Source organism: Sus scrofa, chromosome 15, assembly GCF_054392235.1.
Source record: "Sus scrofa isolate SSC_HxYL_T2T_F1_AM1 chromosome 15, Sscrofa_HxYL_maternal_Yorkshire_Landrace_v2.0, whole genome shotgun sequence".
NCBI classification, from domain to species: Eukaryota; Metazoa; Chordata; class Mammalia; order Artiodactyla; family Suidae; genus Sus; species Sus scrofa.
Window position 1 is genome coordinate 48,370,124 of NC_139397.1, and position 22,754 is coordinate 48,392,877.

At 43.3% G+C, this 22,754-nt stretch overlaps 2 protein-coding genes across 25 annotated transcripts in view; one reads left to right on the top strand and one right to left on the bottom strand.

The window, feature by feature from the left end:
• LOC106506202 (uncharacterized) overlaps nt 1-22,754 on the top strand; it is a 356,784-nt gene that overhangs the window by 332,800 nt on the left and 1,230 nt on the right. For 4 of the 23 annotated variants that reach the window (XM_084999787.1, XM_084999786.1, XM_084999791.1 and 1 more), the window contains 5 exons: nt 1,328-6,183; nt 6,280-6,571; nt 6,658-6,768; nt 18,141-18,211; nt 18,308-18,431. Coding sequence is in view for 1 of the 23 variants with exons in the window: in XM_084999800.1 (XP_084855926.1) it covers nt 6,170-6,183; nt 6,280-6,571; nt 6,658-6,675 (324 nt within the window). In the remaining 22 variants the exon portion in view is untranslated. Of the gene's footprint in view, nt 1-1,327; nt 6,184-6,279; nt 6,572-6,657; nt 6,769-7,035; nt 7,511-18,140; nt 18,212-18,307; nt 18,432-22,754 lie in introns of those variants that run through there. The other 19 variants (XM_084999802.1, XM_084999804.1, XM_084999809.1 and 16 more) reach the window with 12 other exon arrangements.
• CSMD1 (CUB and Sushi multiple domains 1) overlaps nt 7,628-22,754 on the bottom strand; it is a 1,878,204-nt gene continuing 1,863,077 nt past the window's right edge. For both annotated transcript variants that reach the window (XM_084999785.1, XM_021075826.2), the window contains 5 exons: nt 22,455-22,616; nt 19,363-19,475; nt 18,227-18,314; nt 11,373-11,505; nt 7,628-8,398 (listed from right to left, as the gene is read on the bottom strand). In XM_084999785.1, coding sequence (XP_084855911.1) covers nt 8,239-8,398; nt 11,373-11,505; nt 18,227-18,314; nt 19,363-19,475; nt 22,455-22,616 — 656 coding nt within the window. In that variant the 3' untranslated portion in view covers nt 7,628-8,238. The remainder of the gene's footprint in view (nt 8,399-11,372; nt 11,506-18,226; nt 18,315-19,362; nt 19,476-22,454; nt 22,617-22,754) is intronic.

A 22,754-nucleotide genomic window follows, 5' to 3' on the forward strand; every position in this document is an offset into this window, starting at 1 on the left:
ATTACCCAACAAATAGGGGGAGTGGTGTGGGGGAGTCAAATGTATAATGAGATCCTCTAATGATGCGGAATTGCTGAGTAAGTGCAAATTGAGTGTCACTGCTGAGAGTCTTAGAGTCTGGTATCTGTCTAGAGGGGTAAACTCATGGGGAGCCTTTACTTATTCTCAAAGGGAAACATTTTTAAAGCAATTTATCTTCCTTATTTTTGTTATCATCAGAATACAGCCTGTAATTGGGGAGTTGCTGACCTAGCCCCAGGTGATGAATCCTAATGACTCGGAAGTTCCTATTGTCTATTTTTCCAGCTTCCTTTACTTCTGTGAGTGGTTTGTGGCCAGGTTCTAGGTGATGAGATTGAAATGGGGGTTTGCTTAAGGCAGTGAGGGGAGATGGGGAGCTTTTGTGAAATTGTTGGCTTTCTTGATAGAATAGAGTGTGGCCAGTGTCCGCTCTTCTTTATGTAACACATTTGGACTTCCCACCTTAATGGGGCTGTGATGACTGGAACAGTGGCAGCCTGTCTGCAGTCTCATGGTCAAGGGCAAGTGTGTTGAGAGAAGCACCCCCTTCTTAGAGGAGCCGTTGATGAACAACAGGAGTCCAGAAGCCTCACAGGACAAGTGAGATGGATAGCCTTGGAAACACCTGTAAGGCAGGCTCCAGGGAGGCCTGAAATGACCAGGGGCTGTGTCTGTTAGGACTAACAAACTGAAAAGTTTCAGGGGAGCCATTGAGCCAATAGAAATGGGATATTGGTGTTAATGGGGCCTTATTGTTATTCATTCATTGAGGAGTCACAGGGACTTGAGATCAGAATGACAGAGGGCTCCCTTAACAACCACAGCTCCCCAGATAGTTTCCTTAATAATTTCCCCACTTGTTCTGCCTCCAGAAACTTTGGGGCATCCTTTCCCATTGGCCCTCAGATGCACTGCTCTGTGCAAATACAGAAAAATGCATTTACCGCACTTTATCGTAACTATTGTCTTATGTATCTGCCTCTGCTTGGATTGTAACTTTCAAGAGCCTTCACCTTATTTGTCTTGAGTTCTCCTGATCTAGCCTAAATCTTGATATTTAGTAGATGCTCCATAACTTGTCCTGAGTTGATTTTCTCACCTTCACAGGTACTAAAGCACCTGCTGTAAAGAACCACCAGGGTGAGCTGGGGCCAGGCCGTTGAGGATAAGATGCAGCCAAAGCCAATGGAGAGCAAATTTTGAATATGCATTATTCCCTTACACTTACAATGAGCCCAACTTCTGACTCTAGTAATGTAATCAACTCTCTTCTTTTTTTTCTCTCTCTTTTAAATTTCCTTTGTAGTAGACATTAATTTTCCAGTACATACCATGTCAAGCAGAGAAAACATCAGTTTAGCTGGACTTTCCCAATGACCATGGACATCTACAAAGACTGGCTCCATCTGCAGTGAACTGCTGACTTATCCCGTTACCATCCCTCAGCCAGTTTCTGAGAGCAAAGACAAAAAAGAGAAGCCAGGTTTAAAAATCAGGATCATGGCTCTTCCACATCGTGCTGGAGGCAGGAACAAGAGTCCAACAACAGGTGCATGTGTTTATCTTAATTTAATTTGGAAAAGGTGTCAGTTGTTTGCATAGGTGACATCTCCCTGTTCTAAGGCTGTAAAGCTTTAGGGAGGGAGCAGTGCCCCTTTGGATCTTCCCACTCCCTCTGTTTCCCCAGCAGAGAAAACCGCCACTGCTGTTTCCTAAATATCCTTGCAGATCATCTACGTGACCTCAGGAGTGTGTGTGCACAGGGGCTTTTGCTCACACACGTCCAAGCCTACCCGAAACCCAGCCCTGTATGACGCTTTTTCACTTTAAATCTTGTACGTCCTTAGATATCGGTACACTATAAACTGCCTTCTTTTTCTAATTGGCTTATGTTCTGTTATACAGATATGCCAAACTTTACTTAATTTCTCCTCTGCCGATGGCCTCTGACCTCACTGCCAGTACTCACTCTTGGAAACAGGGCTGGAGCGCACTCGTCCCTGTTTGGGTAGGACAGTGTACTATAACAGGTGTGTTACTTAGAGAGGAACGGCTCCATGAAGGGAATTTTTTAGCTTTCTTGAGATGCAGTTGACATACAACACTGTGTAAATTTAAGCTGCACAACCTATTGATTTGATACCTTTACATATTGCAAAATAATCACTGCCATCCCAAGTGTATGAAGCACCTTGTCTTTGCTTAAAGCCTGAGGCAGCTGGGCTCCAGCACCTGCTGAGGGCCCCGCCCCAGGCCTCCATTTCCCTGGTGATGAGAAGAGGGAAGAGGGACTGAGGAGGCCAGGGTCACAGAGCTTCTCAGCTAAGGATGATCAAGGGCCAGAGGCCAAAGGGACCCCAGGGCACAAAGCGCTGTGCCCAGCCCAAGAAGCCCCGGCCGCTTCCAAAGTCTCACTGTCCTGTCTCAACCAGCCATTGTCCCTAAATCTGCAAAATGGGGATCAAGTCACTTAGCTCCGTGTTACTTATTCAGATATTCAATTGCATAGAATGTCTCTCTCTGGGACAAAATAAAGGAAGCTAGGGCCACATCAATTCAGAGTTGCTGGGGTTGAACAGCAGCAGTTAGAGGCAGCCTGGTTTGAGCATCTGTGTCCGCTGTGGTCAGGGACTCCTTTCTTTAACTGAGGGGAGGAAAACACTCTCACCCTTGAGATGGGAGAACCCTGGATTTGAGGGGGGCAGGAGGCAGGGGGTGGGGGTGGCCACTGTTAAGGACAGGAGCTTTAGTGGGAGGAAGAAGCCCTGGAGCCTGGTGGACCTGTAGCCCTTAGGGAGCAACCTGGGGCATGCGGGGCCTGAACAAAGTCTCCTGAGCAGCGCTGCCCTCTTACCTCCAACGTTTCCATAATGAGAAGCCTCCCAGTGGACCTCTCGTCCCCCTCTGTGGAGCCTAAAGTAGACAAAGCTGCAGGGCACCAGCCCTCGGTTGGTTACTTGCAGAGGCCTGAATTCAGCCAAAGGCTTTGATGAAATGCAGCAGGGGGCGCTCTTAGCCAAACCCCGGCTGCCCTGAGCAGCTGCATCCCTTCCCACCCAGACCTCAGCCTCCGTCCACCCCAGCCCAGAGCCCAGCAATGTCCATGGCAACGTCATGTCAGTGTAGCTGTGATGGGGGCACTTTCTAAGTCCGTTCAGTTTTAATTAGTCAGCTGAGTTCCTTATCAGCAACGGAAGCACCTCGTGTGAACTCGAGGGAAATAGAGGAGGATTTGGGGCAGGTGTGGGAGGCGCCCAGGGTTCTAAGCAGCCTAGAGCCCGGGGCCTGAGGATAGAAGGGTTGGAGGGGCCAGCGGCTGCTCTCCTGGGGGTGTTGGCAGGGACCTCTGCAAACTCAGCAGAGTTACCCGGCCTGTGTCAGGCCCCTCAGGGCTCCAGGGAGGGGGTCCTAGCTCAGGGTCTCAGGGGAGAGGGTTGTGGCTGACACCCCACCCAGTTGACCCTCATGGGGAGAGTGCTCCCAGGGGTCGCTGGGCTCTGCTTCAGGAGGAGAGGGGACCCCACTGAGTTTCAGAGGCAGTGATGTCCAGTGAGGCAGGCGTTGCTACTCCAGGCTACTTCGCTGTGGTCAAAGCCCTACCTTCCCATGAAAGTGATTCACCCACAGCAGAGTCAGTGGGAGTTTCTTCAGTGTTGTCAAGAGCTGTGGCTTTGAACAAATGAACAGCTGTGTCACTATGTTGCATGCTCCCCGGGCAGATGAGAGTGTGGAAAACTCAGTCCTTCCAGAAAAGGGTTCAGAGCTGTGGGTGTGAAGCCACAGCACTGGTCCAGATTCCGCGGCTACATGAGGACCTTTTCTGAGCAGGATGCTCTTCCTCACCCCCGCCCCCCAGACAGAGGAGACGGGTTTTCCAGACCAAGGATTGAGTCCCTTCCAGACCAAGGATTGAGTCCCAATCAGTCATCAAGATGTGTAGGCAGAGAGATGAGGTAAGAGTCAAACTCACACGATTTCAGTGTGTTAGACAAAGACCCCAGGGCAGTCCCAGAGCTCCCAAGTTCCACCCTGATGTGCTAAATGTGCTCCACCATCCTTGCTTGAGGATGTGTCACATAGGAGCAATTTGGGGGATGGTGCAACTGGTAATACGTAGTATTTATTTCTCCTGGAATTCTTACCTTGTGGTAATTGTCTACCCAATGAAACAAAAATATGTATAGAATTAGAATGACAGAAAAAAAGATTTACTTTTGCTTTTGAAGAAAAATTTAATTGCAGTAAAAAGGAACGTTGATGAATTTAATCATGATTTTTAGTGAAAAAGAAAAACGTGAAAAGAAGGAAAAACCGGCCTCTCATGTCAGCATTGCCTAGCTGTGCACATTTGGATGCTCTAAGCCATGTCTCTGAATGTCTGCTTCATCTTCTCTAAAACAGAAGTGGTGAGATCCACTTTGCGAGGCTGCTGAATGCACGCACGTCGTCCGGAGCTGTGTCTGCCACAGCAGATACTAATCTTCAGCATTTAAAGGCATCTCTGATCCTCGGAGACCAGACTCCAGAGTGGACTCCAAACCTGGGTTGCTGGGAACCCACTGTGGGGCTATTTTTAAATTATTGGTGGTTTTTTGTTTCTACTAACTTGACTTAAAGGAAAATTAGCATATCATTCTGCAGGATTGCAAGACATCCCACCTAATGGGCCATCGAGGACCCAGAAAGCTGTTTTCTCTCTGCCCAGAAGTGACTCGGGGTGGAGGTTGGGGGACTGGTCCAAATGTTAAAGCCTCGGTGAGGCTGATTCTCTGAGCCTGCTTCACGCGCGATCCTTGAAATGTTCCATGACATTTGTCTGTAATTTTCTTACATGTCATTTTCAGTGTTATGAGGGTTTACAGAAAGAACTCCCATTTTTTTCTGCCATCATAAAAATATAGGCCTGATTTTGGTTTGGAAGGAACTGAAAACTCTCATTGATTTTAAGGCAAAACCCATCAAGAAATCTGTCAGCTTCCACACCGCTGTTCTCTGTACCTCAGCTCCTCGTAAGTGAGGTATTTATTAACCGTGACGGTGAGGCTATGTCTTGGGAAAATATCGACCCTCCTTCTATGTACAGTGAAAGCTCATCTCGAACACTTTCATTCTCTTCCCCTTCCGGAGACTCACGTGCATTTATTTTTTTAACACTAAAATAAATTCACACCGAAAAATAGAAATCTAAAATTAAATATTTAATTAGAACTCTGATTTGCTTTAAAGATAGGTGGCATTGCACAGGCTATATTACACTCTCTGTATAATTTCTTTTGACAAAAAAGATACTGTTCATTTTAACAGGTCACTTTAATATTAATACATGTGTAATAGGATCAGAACTGAACATCAGCTAGGATGGTACATTGTACATTATTGGGAAAATTACAGTTTTGTATTGTAAAAACATTTATTTTTTAACAATTTACCTACATTAATCAAAAAATTACAGCATATTTAATAATTTTACAAATTCTTCATAAAAAATATATCTCTGTACAAAAAAGGTCGTTTGCACCTACTTCATGTCAGCAGCATGTGGCGAGATGGCGAGACAGTGGGGTGATGACGATGGGTTTTTCCTGATCATAATGCCAGCGTTCTTTCCCCCTTTTTATAATAGCTTTTTTTTTTGTGGTTGTTTACAAAATATTTTACAGAAGAAAAAAATTATTGCAGCTAGCCTGAAGAAAGGCAAGATGTGTGGGACAAGCAGCAGTTTGCACAGCTCTGAAGCACAGGACCTGTCAGCGGGGTGCCTCCCCTCCATGAGCTCCAGCTGCTCCCGCCAGGAGTCTTCCACCCTGGACCCAGAAAGCGCCTTTGCCGACTGCTCCCACCAGACCCTCCCACACCTCGCAGGGGATCTGATTAACACTGCACACACCCCAGGAAGAAACTAGGCAGAATTCTTGAGAGAGAATTTCATGGAGTATTTTTTTTTTAATAACATGCTCCAAACTGGCAGCCAAGGACACTCTGACTTGGCACACAAAGGAGAGTCGTGTCTAATCTGATATGTGGTTTCTTGTGTGTATGTAAGTCCTGTCATTTCAGGATTTCGTAACGTTGTTGACCAGCAAGCGGGTCGGGGATGTGGAGGGACATTGACTCAGACTCTGAAGTCAGCATCTTGCACCTAGTTTGAATGACTCAAACCATGTATGTACACTATATTTATAGTTATCTATATGTATGTATATATATATATATATATACACCTAGTATGTATAGTAACCCTGTTCTCCCTGCACACAGAGATGCACAGACTTCCTCCTGGGTTCCTGGTTCCGGCTCCCTGGGTGTGCGAGGAGCCTGGCTCTGGCTGACCTCACCTGGTCTGAGGAGAAAAAGCCATATGGACCTCGGGCTGCAAAGCACATCGTGGTATGTTGCCAGGCTGGCCAGAGCGAAATGTGCAGAGAACTCAGCACAGAAGACTGAGTTCAGTGCATGGGGTGTGGAAGGTCGGGAAGAGCCCGAGGTGGGCGGCCGTGCCTCCAGCCGCTGCACCCCTTCCCACGGGCACCTGGACAGCGGGCGCCAGGAGGTGAGAGCAACTCAAATGTTCAAATCAAAACTTGGGAAGGAATGAGCTATGACCCTGACATTCTTTTTCGTTTTTCACTTTTGAAGTCCTGCACTGAGACATGACACAGACGGACACACACGCCAGTCCTGAAGCTATGTGTGAACATGTTCCCCAAACCACCGATGCCCTGATGCCCGTACGGAAGGGAGAAGGGGGTAAGTGACTATGTACTTAAAACCCGAGTAATAAAATAAGCATTGTCTTTTCCAAATGCTTTTATCAAACAGTAGTAAATAAAAATAACGGTGATCTTCACTTTGTTACATAAACATTCCCATTGTCACTGCTCCTGCTTCTTGTTTTGATCTTACTCATGTTGCGGAATCCCACCTAATTTATTTATGCTAAATTCATAATCTACCTCTGATGAATTGTAAACCTGAAAAATCACCGGCATTTTCTTTCCATCTGGAATGATAAAGCATGAAACTAAAGACAAAGTCATGTATCCACTACGTCATCGGGAAAGAAGAGTGGCTGCGACTCTTCCTGGCCTCCAGAGGAACACTGGCTGTTTGATCCTGAATGTTTCCATGGAGTTCAGGGGCTCCTGTGGGACCCTGTCCTCAAGGCAATTTCAGAGAGTGATGGCAGCAAACAAGAAACAAATCGCAACGTAACAGGGGAGACTGTGTCGTGAGCAAAACCCCCAGGGCATGAACTACCTCAAATAAATTACTATTCATATCTGTACATGGCAAACAGAAATCGCTGCAAACCTGCCATGAAGTGGTATCATTCCGACAGTAAGGGGCCGATGGCAGGACTAAGAATTATGTGGGAAATAAAAAGGCCTCTTTCCCCTCATTGGGCATCTTCAGTGAATTCGACACATATATGTGGCTAAAAGAAGCAATAATAAAGTAAATCTCTTCCATATTGTTTTTCCTTTTAAAACCTGTGCCATATCTGGGGATTTTTTTTCTTTTTTCTAACACGCCAACTAAACTGCGGTGGAATGCTGAGCTTGACAAGTTGAGAGGGTGCTTATATACAATGTAGAGTGTGTATAAACCCCGTGTAAATAGTTTATTTTTATCAGAATCTTAGTCATTCATAACACACTAGTGCAAAAAATTGTGCATCAAAAATTCTGCAATAGACCAGCTGACTGGGCCGTGTGCACGAGGCCCTGGGGGTGGACGCCGAGGCGAGCTGTCAGGTCTCAGGACAGAGTGAAGCGTTTGGAGGTGTGTGTGCGTCTACCAGAAAGGCGTCTTCTTCAAGAGAGCTTTGTTTCCAGAGTCTTCATATTCATGGGGATTAAACAAAAACCAGCCCACCTCGGGATGCTACCATTAGTCACCGCGCCCGGAGGATGTGTCCACTCGCCTGAGGCGGCGCTGAGAGCGTCCTGGCCACATGGAGGAGGGTCTGGGGCATTGGGGCACCGCGCAGGGACTGGGGTCTCCCGGAGTGGCCTCCTTCCAGCAGGTGCAGCCAGGCGGGAGCGGCCGCTTCCAGGATGAAGACCTGTGTCGCCAGCCGGGGCCGAGCCGAGTGTGGCGGGAGGAGCTGGGCCATCGCTGCAGCAAAGCCGGGAGGAAGGGAGAGGGTCTGTGGCACCAAGGATCACGGCTTGTCCGTCGGAGGTATGGCTATGAGGCGGTGCTGGGCACCCGGGGCTATACCACTGTGCACACTGTGTTCAGAGTCGTGTCAAACCGCACAGCCTTGGCCTCTGTGGGTTTCAAGTTTGTGTCATACATGGGGTTCTCAAATGACGCCTGTCCATTGCTGTTCTCGTGCCCAGCGTAGCCGTTGTACTGAACTTTTGGTCTCGTTCTGGAAGCAAAAGAGGGAACAAAGTATGAGGACCCTGGTTTCAGGAAGAGACCCAACCTCTGGGACTGTGTCTGTGAGGGGACACACGGGACAGTGACAGGCAGGGGCTGGGCACACCGCCTCCCGGGGGCGGGGGTGGGCTGTCCTCCTGCACCTGCAGCTGGGACCATCTCAAAGATGCTCTGATTCAACCAGCGCTCCAGCATCACAGGCAGATCACCTGCACAGGGCCAAGGGGAACAAGGCTTGTCCCTGGCGAGGTGTTGGGGTGAAGGGGCGGGTGGGCAGTGAGGCTTGTCTGGACAGGGCCCAGGAGCCTGGAAGGAAGTGTGCTGGGCCTAGGCTCTGGTTCCTGTACTGCAGGTCAGAGGCCCCATGGCCTGTGGCTCAGAATGGCCTCCTGGATGCAGGGCAGTGCTGAGAAAGCCACAGGTGACCACACTCCCTCCAGCCCACAGGTGGGGACGTGCCATGTAGGGGTCAAGGCCCATCAGGATTAAGTGGCGCCTCCCTCCTGTCTGGCTGCTAGTCTGTGTTACTTTCCCTGAGGATCTAATTCTGAACATTTGTAGAGACGTTTCTAAGGCTCCAACTACAACTGTGGTGTATACTGAACTTCCCTAAGGCAACACTGTCCTAAAGTTAAGATAAAATCAGACGTAATGTTTCATTTATGTATAAGCATAGACCACAGTGTGGGCTTATCTTCTCCAGAGATGCTGAACATAGCTTTCTCTGAGACTCATATGTCTACAGTGGGAGGAACCTGGAGGTGGAACTTGCTGACTTGCGGGAGGCCAGACAGCTCAGGTGGATGGAAACCCCAGGAGGCTTCTAGAGGGAGGCCCTACCCACAGGCAAATGCCAAAAGGTGGAGAAAGTGACTTTCATAGGCTACATGTTTTCCTCGGTGTTAGGTGGATGCTAATAAAAAGAAAAATGAATTTCTAGGAATTATAAACTCCTACTTTATGTATGGGTGTTATATTCCCTAGAGAAACTTGTGAAGGAGATATATTTTAATTTATATTAAAAAATTTATATTGTAAGAAGAAAAGCACTTCTAGAGATAGCGTCTTATTAGATAAGGTGGTAGGATATATTTCTCCGTTTACTAAAATTTCAAATAGCTGTGAGCAGAAATTTGAGATAAGGCTTATAAGACATATGCATAGGATATATTTTTTTCTCCAAAGTAAAAGTAAGAATAATTAACTGGGAGTTCCCATTGTGGCTCAGTGGTAACAAAACTGACTAGTATCTATGAAGACTTAGGTTTGATCCCTGGCCTTGATCAGTAGGTTAACAATCTGGCATTGCAGTGGTTGTGGTGTAGGTCACAGACGCGGCTGGGATCCCGGGTTGCTGTGGCTGTGGTATAGGCTGGCAGCTGCAGCTCTGATTCAGCTCCTAGCCTGGGATCTTCCTTATGCCACAGGTGTGGACCTAGGAAGTAAAAAAGAAGAAGAAGAAAATAAATAATTAATTGATGTAGATCTGCCAATCTTTGATTCTACAAATACCATTCTTTTCAGTGGGTTACACTTTTAAAGTAAGAACACTACCAACCACAGTAAAATAAGGACATCCTCACTGAAGGCTAATGCAACGTAGTCATGAAATAACATCCTTACTGTTTTATATATGTACATATTTTGTCTTTTTAGGGATGCACTTGCAGCATATGGACATTCCCCGGCTAGGGGTCCAATCAGAGCGACAGCTGCTGGACTACACTACAGCCACAGCAACACGGGATCAGAGCCGAGTCTGCAACCCACACCACACACAGCTCAAGGCAATGCCGGAACCCACTGAGCAAGGCCAGGGATCAAACCTGCATCCTCGTGGATGCTAGTCAGATTTGTTTCCACTGAGCCACAATGGGAATCTATAATTTTAAAAAAAGTATTAGAAAGTGAATTTTTTAAAACTATTCCATGAGTCACACCATTTTTTTAAATCCAGAATTAAGTAGAAATATCTGTATTATATAAATAAACAATGGACACATTAGGCCTACCTTGATCTTATATCAGGGGATCATATTTTAAAATTATTTGTAGAGAATGTCACTATCTCAAATACTATTTTAGAGCAGTTGGGCATACACCAAATTCCTCCAGGTACTATTTATCCAAAATGTATAAGGATTTATAATTCCTCCAAAATCTTTTTTTTTTTTTTCGGTCTTTTTAGGGCTGCAGCCGAGGCATACGAGAGTTCCCAGGTCATACTGGAACACACCACAGCTGCAGCAACCCGGGATCCGAGCCGTGTCTACAAACCTACACTACTGCTCATAGCGATGCCGGATCCCTAACCCACTGAGTGAGGCCAAGGATCGAACCCACGTTCTCATGGATCCTAGTCAGGTTCGTTACCACTGAGCCACAGTGGGAACTCCCAAAATCTATTTTTGCTTTTTTCACTAGCATCCAGGTCAACCCCAAAGAAAAAATCAATTTCATTAAAGTTGTTCTCCAAGTTTTGACATTTTCCAGTTAATAGGACACACAAATTAACAGATATTCAGAACACTTTTGTAAGAGATCAACTATCAATATTGCTTAGGACATAGTAAGAATTTGATTTGTATTTTCTGAAGAAAGATTAATAAATCACAGGTTCCCAGAGTTAAGAGTGCTACCAGGATCATCTTCTTCAATCTTCTGCCGAAGATGGAAATACCATCTCAGTGTTCCTGATAGCTGGCCACGGAGCTTGAGAGTAAAAACGAAATCCTTTATTTCATCATTTAACTGAATAGGAAACATTGAATGTTATATCTTAATCCACTCACTTCTTCTTTTAAAGTTTTTTACTCAGAGTTATCTCACTGGGAAAGTGTGATCAAGAAAGAAAACCAAACATTGCCAGAGAGAAGGTTGCACAGGAATATAAAATCTCTGAGTGTGAGTGCACAATACTGTACAATCACAACTTGTGCAAACAGATGGCATTTCTACAGTACCTGTGTTTGTAGAGGTAAAATGCAAACCCTGATAAAATTAGAGCGAAGAATGGAACCAGGATGGCAGCCGCCACAGAGCCACTGCTGGTGCCGTGATAATGATTTGAAGAATCCTGATCAGAGCTTAAGGGATCTGGAAAGGAAAGGAATATTTAACTTGCAGTTACCATTCTTCAAGATAAATGTATGATAAATTTTAGAAATGAATATGACCTCTATGAGAAGCAGAAGGTGTTGCAATTCCATAGGGAACCAACTGATAGTCTTTTCCAAAGAGTTGAAGACACAAGCTGCTATTCCTCACCTACATTCAACAAACTGCGAGAGTCTCACATTTCCAGTGTGAGAGAGGTGAAGGGACCTGTGCATTCCCACTCTTTCACCTAGTTATAGATACCCGCTCTTGCATAAAAACGAGCTGAAGGCATCTACGTGGCTGTACATTTGTACAGAGATGGGTAGTATTTACTGTGTGCTCCCGCCCTAAGACACAGACTCAGCAGAATAGAAGTCACTGAAACTACATACATATCCAGGTGTCTATATAAATGGCATTGCATTCATCACATGTAACTATGTTGATGCAATCTGCTTTTATTTTAGGTCAATTCCAAAATTCATCACAGAGTTTAGAAATACTCAAAGTATAGTGCAACCAATGTTACAATGCACATTTCTATGAGGATGCAAAAAATGATAAAACATGATTCTTGTCCATTAGAAGGGAAGGCTGATGTAAAGGTCTCAAACATCATGAAGGTAGTATAATCATTGACCCTACAACCATATCTACAGAGTGGTGAGTACATGTATGGCATTGAGAGAGCTGCAGACATTAAAAATTCAGATCAGAAAGCATTTATTAACTGATTATTGCCAAGCAATGATGCTTCTTCTTGTAGAATTTACTTATACCATTTTGAAATGTATTTTCCCTAATGGGATGGAATCACTCAATGCACGTGTGTAATGAATGATGATGGGGTCGCTGAAATATAGCAGCATTGTTAAAAGGAAGCAGACCTGGTTTTAGAAGTCTGTTTCCAGAATTTATGGGATGTTAATAGAAAGAGAAGTCTTGTTTCATTTTTTGCAAACCATAAATACAAAGAAACAAATATTTAAATAGCTTTTTAAATAAAAATTCTCAAGTTTCCACATAAAAACTTAAAAATAATATTGTCATTTGCTTCAGTAGATGCAGGGTTATGGTAGTCCCTACCACCTTCAGGTCTCATAGAAACATATTTTATCACAGATGTTGGCTCTTTGTGAATGACCATCTTTCTGCAATCCTCCATATCAGCCCATGTGAATGAGATTTAAGTTTTCATTTCCTGGTGTATTCACCAGCTGCCATGCAGGGGGACAGTGCCAGACACTTGTCCTCCTGAATCTCAGTGTCCAGGTGATGGGCACACGAGCAATTAGGCCAACAGGATGCCCCCTCCCTGGGCACTGAGTTTGGAGTGAGTGGTGAGGAGCCTCTGGACATGGTGGAGTTGGTCCCTGAGACTGGGGTGGGGCCAGGCTTCGGGATGACATCAAGCGCTCCCTGGCAGTGGTGCTGCACTGCAGGCCAGTCCAGAGGCAGCATCAGCAGTAACCCAGGGTCTGGGCAGCATGGACCAGCAGGTTACCAAAGCACATTCTCCAGGTGTTTATAATTCTGTGCATCTCTTTACCTCAGTCTAACCATTTGCATTCTGCTTAAATTAACCAGAGCTATTTTTTGTTATCTGCAAACAAGACTGCTCGGGTGGAGACAGAGCAGGGCCACCCACTGGCCTGTTTCTGAGCCTGGCTGCAGCTCAGAGCAGTTCACGGTGACAATGAAACAAAGTCCCACCTCTGAGCTGGCTCATCCCCTCCCCACCACTCCAATGCACAGGGGGCCTGTTAGCTTTTCCCAAGCCCTGGTCAGGCCTGGCCTCATCCCAGACCCCTGTTTAGAACAGAGGACCTGGCCGGCAAGCTTCCTCCTTCAACATGTTGGTATATTTTTGGCCAGAATAGATATGAGACTTCCAGTTAATAAAATCCTGGAAAATCAACTTACCACAGGAGACCTCACATCATAACACAGGGCAGCATAAAAGAAGATCTCGTGAATTATACTACTGAGCCTTCCTCTGAAATTACTATGCTGTCTGGAGCTCCTAGTTAATTTCAATTATTTACCCATGTTTTAATAATTTAAAGGGTAATACATGCACATGATATTAATTAATACGGCATAAGTGGATATAGAAATAATATAAAGATGCTGGAAATAAAGGGTCACTCCTCACCCTTTACACTAGTTTTCCTCTTTATGATTACAGGGGTTTTGGTTTTTGTTTTGGTGTCCTTCCAGCCATGTACTATTAATATATATGATTCTCTTATCTTAGTTTCCTAAAATACGGGGATTATATATATATTTTTTGTATTTTGCTTTTTAAACTCAACCATGCATTTGTGAGTTTCTTCCATCTACACATGTGAATCAGATTTAATTTTTTAAGTGTCAGCATTCTGTTAATTGGCTATGGCCAGAATTTAATCAGCTAGTCTCCTGTCGAAGAATGTTTAGGCTATGTCTAGTCTTTTTCTATGATGCTGCCATGAAATCCTTTTTCAACAGTGATACATCAGCAGGCGTCTAAATCTACAGGATAAATTCGGCAGCAGGTCATTGCCTAAGAGAATGTGTAACTTGTAGTGTCGCTAAATCTTACCCTATAGTATCCAAACCTGGGTGTGGTGGGTGGGGGCAAGGGGGGGAGGGGGGCACTTATCATCTAACTGTCCCCTCCCCCTCTTCCTCCTATAGTTACCACTACGGCCAAGATTCTAAGACATGAAACACAGTGTGTACTCATTTTCTCAGCTACATTTTTTTCTTAAAAATGAAGGCAGTCATCTTTTCACATGTTATATGCTAGACCATTCAATTTTTTTTAAAGAGCATTCTAAGGAAATGTGCATACTAGAGAATTCACCCTTATAATGCATACATACAATTCAAGGGTTTTTTAACTATAGAAAAGGTGAGATTTTTGGTGCTGCCACCATCACCACATTCTCTTTTGGAACACTGCTGCCTCCCCTGAAAGAAAATGGTACCCCTTAGCAGTTATTCCTCATCCTCCACCCCCCAGCCTCCAGCTTTAGGGAACTACTGACCTACTGTCTGTCTGGAGGCTTTGCCTGTTCTGGATGCTTCGTCTCAGTGCAATCAGACAACATGTGGGATTTGGTGGATGACTTCTCTTACTCAGCATGATGTTTTCAAGACACCATTCCACCGTGTGAATGCACCACATTCTGTTGATCTATTCATTCGCTGATGGACATTTGGGTGGTTCCCACATGTGGATAGTTAGGAATGATGTTGGTATAACCATTGATGGACATATTTGTGTGTACATGTATGTTTTTAGTTCTGTTGGCTATGCATGTTGGAGTGGAATTGCTAAGTAACTCTATGTTTTAGCTACCTGATGTACCAGGATGTCTTCCACAGAAGCTGTGGTTCCCATCAGCAAATTATGAGTGTTCCAGTTTCTCTACAACTTGAGTCCACTTGTTTCTTGTGTTTGTAACCCTAGCCACCCTAGTGGGTGAGACGCAGTTTTGACTTGCATTTCCCTAGTGATTAATGATGTTGAGCATTTTTCATTTGCTTTAGTCATTTGTATGTCTTCAGAGCAACATCTATTCTGTTGCCAATGTTTTACTTAGGTTATTTGCCTATGTACTATTCAGCCACGAGGGTTTACATGTTCTGGATACAAGTGTCTTATTACACACACGATTTGCACACATTTTCTCCCATTCTGACTGTGTGTGGTGGGGAGAGGCTTCAATTTTAATGGGAAAAACAATGTATTGTTCAGTTTCTCACTCAAGTTTTTGCATTAGCCTTGTCTTTCAAACTAACTTGGTTTAGTATCCATTTAATGATAATCACTTTTTTTTTCCAGTTTATCTCCTGACTGGAGACAATTAAGAGGTTGTTCATTTTTATCCATAAAAATAGAGTGTAGCCATAACTCTTAAATGAATGGTTGTTGTTGAAGCATTACTTAAACATAGACTTTTCTAATTAGTTGAATGGGAGACTTGCTTGTGATTGAAATTATTTTGAGAGGCAAATTGTTTTTCCTGACAATAAGCTGATCATCACATGAGAATAAAGATTACTTGTTAAAGCAAGCTGTTATTTCATTAAAAAGAAACAGGACAATGCACAGAAAATCTGCATTAGCAGAGTGATGGTTCGGGTCAGGCTCTCTGGGTGAGTAAACAGATTCTACACAGAATCTGGCCCAGCTCACTGGGGTGTCCTTAGACAAAATCACTAGAGCGTGTGCCACAGGGAGAAAGGAGGGCAAATGACTACAGGGTCTGGCTCAGAGCAAGAGAAACCTTTACCCATCATTAGGGTCAGTCTAATGCATTTATTCTATTTTATTATCTCAAAATAACAGAGCCCAGTTTAAAGCCTCAGCTGAGACATTGCTGACATCATTATTTAAGGCTCTTCTATTTAAAAGTTCTCAGTTTGGAAAGGTGGATTTGGAATGTTTTATGATTAATGATCCCTTTTGGTCAAGTTTTCTGATAACATACAGGTTGGTATATATTTCCTCTGGAGTTTCTTAGTATATTGATAAAAGTCTTATGAGTTCATTGGTGACAATCATCAAGAAATATGACACTGGTGTTCCTCTGGAAGGTCGCTCTGGCATCAAATCCTACACAGCAGTGTTCTTCCCTATAAAATTAATAGCTTAGTGGCATTCTGTAAGTACCAAGTAGCTGATACTGTTGACGAAAAATGTGTCTTCTTGTCTGAGTGAGGATGGGCTTTCAGGTGAAAAGAGCTTTAAAGCCTCATATTGTCTCAATCTTCACAGCAATGGGGAACTGACATTTTTGGGGGAGGTTTCAGATGAAGAAATAGGCTCAAGAATATTGTAACTCATATGACATGACAAAACTAGCAAGTAGACAAGGAAAGATTCACATCTGGTGATTTTTTTTCATACATTTTTCTTGTCTAATTACTAAGATAAAAATTAAGTACTTGAGAAAGACATCAAGAAGGAAGGAAGATACATTTGTTTTATCTGTCTCTAGAGCACACTCTTTTTCTCATGTCAGTCATATCAATATATAGTCTTTGTTCTTTTAATGAAATAGACTGAATTAAATTGTTTTCCATTTCACACATCATGTTGCATAAAATTACAGACATAAGCAATTCCTTTATGATCGATTGTAAGATATACAAATTACTTCTAATGTCAACTATTAAAAACAGCCCTGCTTTAAACAAACCTGAATATGCAAAAACTAATGGTCACACTTACCTGATTAAAATTTTAGAGACAGAATTGTTGATGAAAGACTACTGTCAAATCGTATCCAAAATACACCCACCAGAAATGAAAGCCCAGGTGCCTATATCTACCATCTACTCAAAATCATTTTTAAGAAAATTTGACATTCTCTTGGGAGAAAATCTTTGCAAGTGAATCGACTGAAAAGGGATTAATCTCCAAAGTTTATAAACACCTTCTGCAGCTCCATACCAAAAAACAAGACTATCAAAAAATGGGCAGAAGATCTAAACAGACAGTTCTCCAAAGAAGACATATGGATGGCCAAGAAACACATGAAAAGATGTTCAACATCACTCATTGTTAGAGAGATGCAAATCAAAACCACTCTGAGGTACCACCTTACACCAGCCAGAATGGCCATCATCCAAAAGTCTACAAACAATACGTGCTAGAGAGGGTGTGGAGAAAAGGAACCCTACTACACTGTTAGTGGGATTGTAAATTGGTGCAACCACTGTCGAAAGCAGTATGGAGATGCCTCAGAAAACTAAACATAGAACTACCATTTGATCCAGCAATCCCACTCCTGGGCATCTACCCAGAGAAAACCACAACTCGCAAAGACACATGTACTCCGATGTTCATTGCAGCACTATTTACAATAGCCAAGACCTGGAACAACCTAAATGTCCATCGACAGAGGAGTAGATCAAGAAGAGGTGGTACATATACACAATGGAATATTACTCAGCCATTAAAAAGAACAAAATATCGGCATTTTTAGCAACATGGATGGACCTAGAAACTATCTGCTAAGTGAAGTCAGCTGTACAATGAGACACCAACATCCAATGCTTTCACTGACATGTGGAATCTGAAAAAAAGGATAGATGGAACTTTGCAGAACAGATGCTGACTCACAGATATTGAAAAACTTATGGTCTCTGGAGGAGACAGTTTGGGGGGTGGGGGGATGTGCCTGGGCTGTGGGATGGAAATCCTGTGAAATCAGATTGTTGTTATGATCATTATACAACTACAGATGTGATAAATTCATTTGAGTAATAAAAAATTTAAAAAAAAGAAAATTTGACATTCTCATAACTGAAAATGATGCACCTATCCTTGTTGTCATAATACATGCTTCTGAGGATGAAGATCTTTTCATATTTTTGGGGCCATTTTTAAGTACTTTTATGTACAATTTTCTTACAGTAATGTAGTTTGTTTATTCTGTAATTGAGTGTCATCCTTGCTTTTTTTCCTTCATTTTCAAGTATCTCTTTGTATATTAAGGATGTTAATTCCATGTCTGGCATATTTATTGTATTTTATTCCAGCTGGAATTGTCTATTTTGCTATTCAAGGGAACGTTTTTTACCCAGTCGTAAAATATGAGCGTCTCTCCCATTATTTTTGTTTATGTTTCTTTCAGAGCCATGTCCTTTCCATCACTCTCAGCTTAATCATCCAAAGACCAATCTGATAGTTGCTTTGAAAGATAACGTAAGTGCAGTTTACCTTGCCTTTCGAGCTTGAATTTCCCAAAGTCCTTCCCATGTATGTCACCTTGAAAAGTAAATCCTGCTCTTTCAAATCCAGATGATACCTGACATGGGTAAAAAGGAAGAAAACATGCAGAACAAGGACTAACAACAGCCTCCTCCTTTATCACAATGGAAATATTATTTCTCCTACTTAGATAGTAAAGGTTAATTTTTAAAAACATTGTCATTTCTTTTTCTTTTTCTTTTTTTTCTTTTGGTCTTTTTAGGGCTGCACATATGGCATCTGGAGGTTCCCAGGCTAGGGGTCGAGTCAGAACTGCAGGTGCCAGCCTACACCACAGCCACAGCAACTCCAGGTCTGAGCCTCGTCTGCAACCTACACCACAGCTCACAGCAACACCAGATTCTTAACCCACTGAGCAAGGCCAGGGATTGAACCTGCATTCTCATGGATACTAGTTGGGCTCATTATCCTAAGCCACATGGGAACTACATTAATAAAAAAAAAAATTGTCATTTGAGTGACCTATTTACAGTTAGAAATGGAAAAATATAGACATGAATTTCAACGAACAGAATATAAATTCTTACTCTCTCATTTTTATCTCAAAAATAATAGCAACTTGGACAACACATTTCACAGGTTAAGTGTCCTTTGTAAAGGGAGACACAGGAATGAATCACCTCAGAACCTACACAATGTAAAACTCACTATATCACAAGCACTGTCTCTTGAAAGTCATGTAAGGCTGTTTACCCCAAATTAGGTATTGAGTTAGAGCATGAATTGCAAAGAAGAATCTGAAGGGGGAGCTTTCGTCTCCCTTTATCTGGAGAGCCCTGCTTTAGAGCTTTCAGGGCGAGTCCCAGGGACCAGGGAAGACTTTGGCCCCACTCTGATGGGGTTTGGAGCTAAGCTCTCCTCATGTCTCTGGCAGGACAGCCTGTTGGCTCCTGGCCAATTTCTTCCTAATTTTCAGAGACCAGTGTCTTGTGTCATAGAATGAGGGGTTGACATGGCTGGGCTGTTAAAAGGAGGGCCTGTGATTTTTCCAGGGGCAAACACAACCCAATCCTCTGGAGAGAAAACCCGCTGGCACCCCCACCTCTGCACAGACGTGATGTGCAGCCCTCATGGGCAGTACTCACATAACCGTCCAGTCCCCAGTTGTCATTTTCAAAGTTGCTGACAAAAATATCCACTGGGCCTTTAATCTGAAAGGCCTTCAGGATTAAGTGGGCCTCCTCCTTCTTGTAAACACCTGGGAAGGGAGCCGTGGGTTACTCTTACGTGGTGGTAACACAGGCATGTGAGTCATTTGAATTGGAACATGGTGCAGAGATGAGAAAGGTCTTAAATTACAGGAGTAATATTTTTATAGTGACACTGTTGCTTCAATACTTCTTTTTTCCTTAAAATCACTTCTCATGAAAGACTCTGTCTTTCTTGAATAGGTATAATCTGCTTCACTAATTTCAACATCTGTATCCCACAGAAAGAGTAAAAGTGATGTGCATTCAGTTATATTAATTTTTTAATCCAGCATTTTTATTCATATGTTTCTCACTTCTGAGGACAGGCAGATGTAGAAAAAAAAAGATCATAATCAGGGGATTAATCTACTATGATGAAGTAAATAAGCTGCAAAGACAAATCATACAGCACAGAGAATAAAGCCAGTATATTATAACAAGTTTAAATGAAGGATCATCCATAAAAACATTGAATCACTAGAAAAATAATGTCTGTGATCAAGAAAGCTGTATTGAAAACACATGTGGAGAGGTTGTACAAAATCATCATAAAATTTCAGTTTGGAAAACGTATTTCTAAATCAGTATAAAAAAGAGAAAGACCATGACATCAACCCCGAATATGGCCTCTTATACTGGTGTGTTCCACCTGTTCAGATGGTGAACACAGTGTGAAGACGTCCATGCATTGCCTGCGAGACGTTGGGTGTGACGTGATGAGCCATTGCCACCTGCCAGCTCCTTCTGAGATCCCTGCTTAGTGACATCCCCCAGGGGCCCTGGGGTGTGACAGTGTGATGGGGGGCGGTTTATAGCTTCAGCTTGTTCCCCACCCAGAGGAGGAAATAAATAAATACATAAGTAGACATGCAGATATTAAACAAACAACCATGAACCCAAATGTCTCCTGCGCAAAGAAGACGGGTTCCAGGGAAAACCACACTGTTGGATTCAATGAAGATGGAAGTTAATTCCAAGTCCCACTGAAGAGCAAACCTCTACCGTCTGGGGAGGAGGCTCCACTGGCCAGGCCCACAGGATGGAAGGGGACCCGCTGACCAGAAGGACACCCTAAGACCTGTTCCCACCATAGCAGCCCTGTGTCTTTGGTATCTAGTTTCACATCTAAAACTCTGAATCCCACTCTGCAAATTCTGTCAGGATAAAATACATATTTATGAGGTTTGGTGGTGAGTAAATAACAGCACTACAGAACATGGGTGTCCATAAATGTTCACTTCCCTTCTTCCCCACCCTCCTCCCTGATCAAGAGACACATGACCCAGCTGGGACAGCTCCTGATCCACCACTTTCCCCAAACTAAACCAAACCAAACCAGAGGTTTCCCTACACTGATCCACTAAGATCAGCTGCATCAACATCACACTGGAGCATTTACTTTGGAAAAAAAAATCCAAAATCCATGAAGAGAAATATCATCCAATGAGCCTCAGAAACTGAATGTTTTACAAAGTCTTAGTTTACTTTGACACAGGCCTAGATTAGAGAAACTGGTCTAACTCATTTATATGTTCACAAGGTCTTGGTCCAAAGCAATTTCTGGACCCCTAGACCATGAATTCATAAATAGGTACCTGTTAAAAATCTATGCATATGAATTATTTTGCTTTTCCTAAATCCATAGTACCTGCACCATTTTAAAATGTTTTCCTATCCAAGGAAGCAGGAAAGTGAGATGTGAGGAGTAGGGAAGGATCTTGGCCTGTATCATACTTTCTAGAGATGAATCGTGTATTTGTCTAGAGACCAGTGAGAGTGTGGGTACCTTGTGGGGGGCCCCTGGGTGTTCAGAACTAGGGCTGGCGCTTGTGGGTAACTCAGAGTCTGACCCCTTTAGGAGTTAGTCTATAAAAAGGACACATAGTTGTAGTAAGTGAGGTCAATTATAAGAAACAAAAAACACTAGATTCAGCCATAAAAGTGATTCTGGCTGAGAGTGTAGCCTCAAGATTCCTTTAAAAAAAAAAAAAAAAAAAAAACTGCACCAGTAGCACGTGGAAGTTCCTGGGACAGGAATCGAACCCACACCACAGCAGCAACCAGAGCCACAGCAGTGACAATGCTGGATCCTTAACCTGCTGCCACCAGGGAACTCCTCTAACAGCTGGATGCTGATTGCAGAGCTCAAATCTTACCTCTGATTCCACTTCAGAAGGCACTTAATTTTCCTGGTGTCTCTCTTTTTTTAACCATTAAAAACATGTGTCTAATAAGAATATTTACATCACAAGATTGATGTAAGAACTAAAAGGACAATATATATAAAACACTTGAAATAGTGTGTGGCATATTATGCATCAAAGCTGTTGTTTTATTAATGGAGATATGTCAATAAACACTCACCAGGAGCAAATGAGTTAAAGAAAAAGTGAGATTGTCAAAAGAATGAATTTTGGAGACATGAATATCTGGACATAAATCTTACAGCTTTTATTATTCCTTCCTTCCTCTCTCTCTTTTTTTCTTTCTTTTTTTGCTTTTTAGGGCCCCACCTGCAGCATATGAAAGTTCCTAGACTAGGGGTGAATTAGAGCTGTAGTTGCCGGCCTATGCCATAGCCACAGCAATGTAGATCTGAACCGCATCTGTGACCTACACCACAGCTCACTGCAATGCTGGATCCTTAACCCACTGAACGAAGCCAGGGATCAAACCTGCATTCTCATGGTTCCTCGTCAGGTTTGTTAGCCACTGAACCATGATGGGAGCTCCCTAAATCTTACATCTTTGACTTAATATGTAAAGTGTACATACACAAATTAGTTCACTTTTCTGTACTGGTCTTGTGATCTTTAAAATGAGAAAAGAATACCAGCCTATGGTGGTTACTGACATGAGCCAGTGAAGTGTAGCAGGTGCAAAGTCAAGGTAACTTAATAAGCACTTAATGTGTGAACCTCCCCCTCTGCAATAAGGTGAAGGGTCCACTTCTCGCATCCCCAAGTAGTGAACCCCTCAGGGCCTACCTGTCAACTTCAGCTCCCCCTGGGAGGCTTCAACGAAGGTCGCATTCACCTTGCTGCTTGTTGCATTGAACCAGTCAACAGTTAGGGTGGCAGGCTGTCTTTTCCCTAAATATTCATAATATCCCTTCCACACTGAATGGATGAAAAACACATCTGAAGGAACTGTGGGGGAAAAACAGGACTGTGAGCACACACAGAACCATTACATTTAGTTGTTTTACCACACAGAAGGCATAATGTTCAGTAAGGCATCACAAAGGGGACAGTGGTGAAGACAGAGATGGCCTCTCTGGGTGTCCC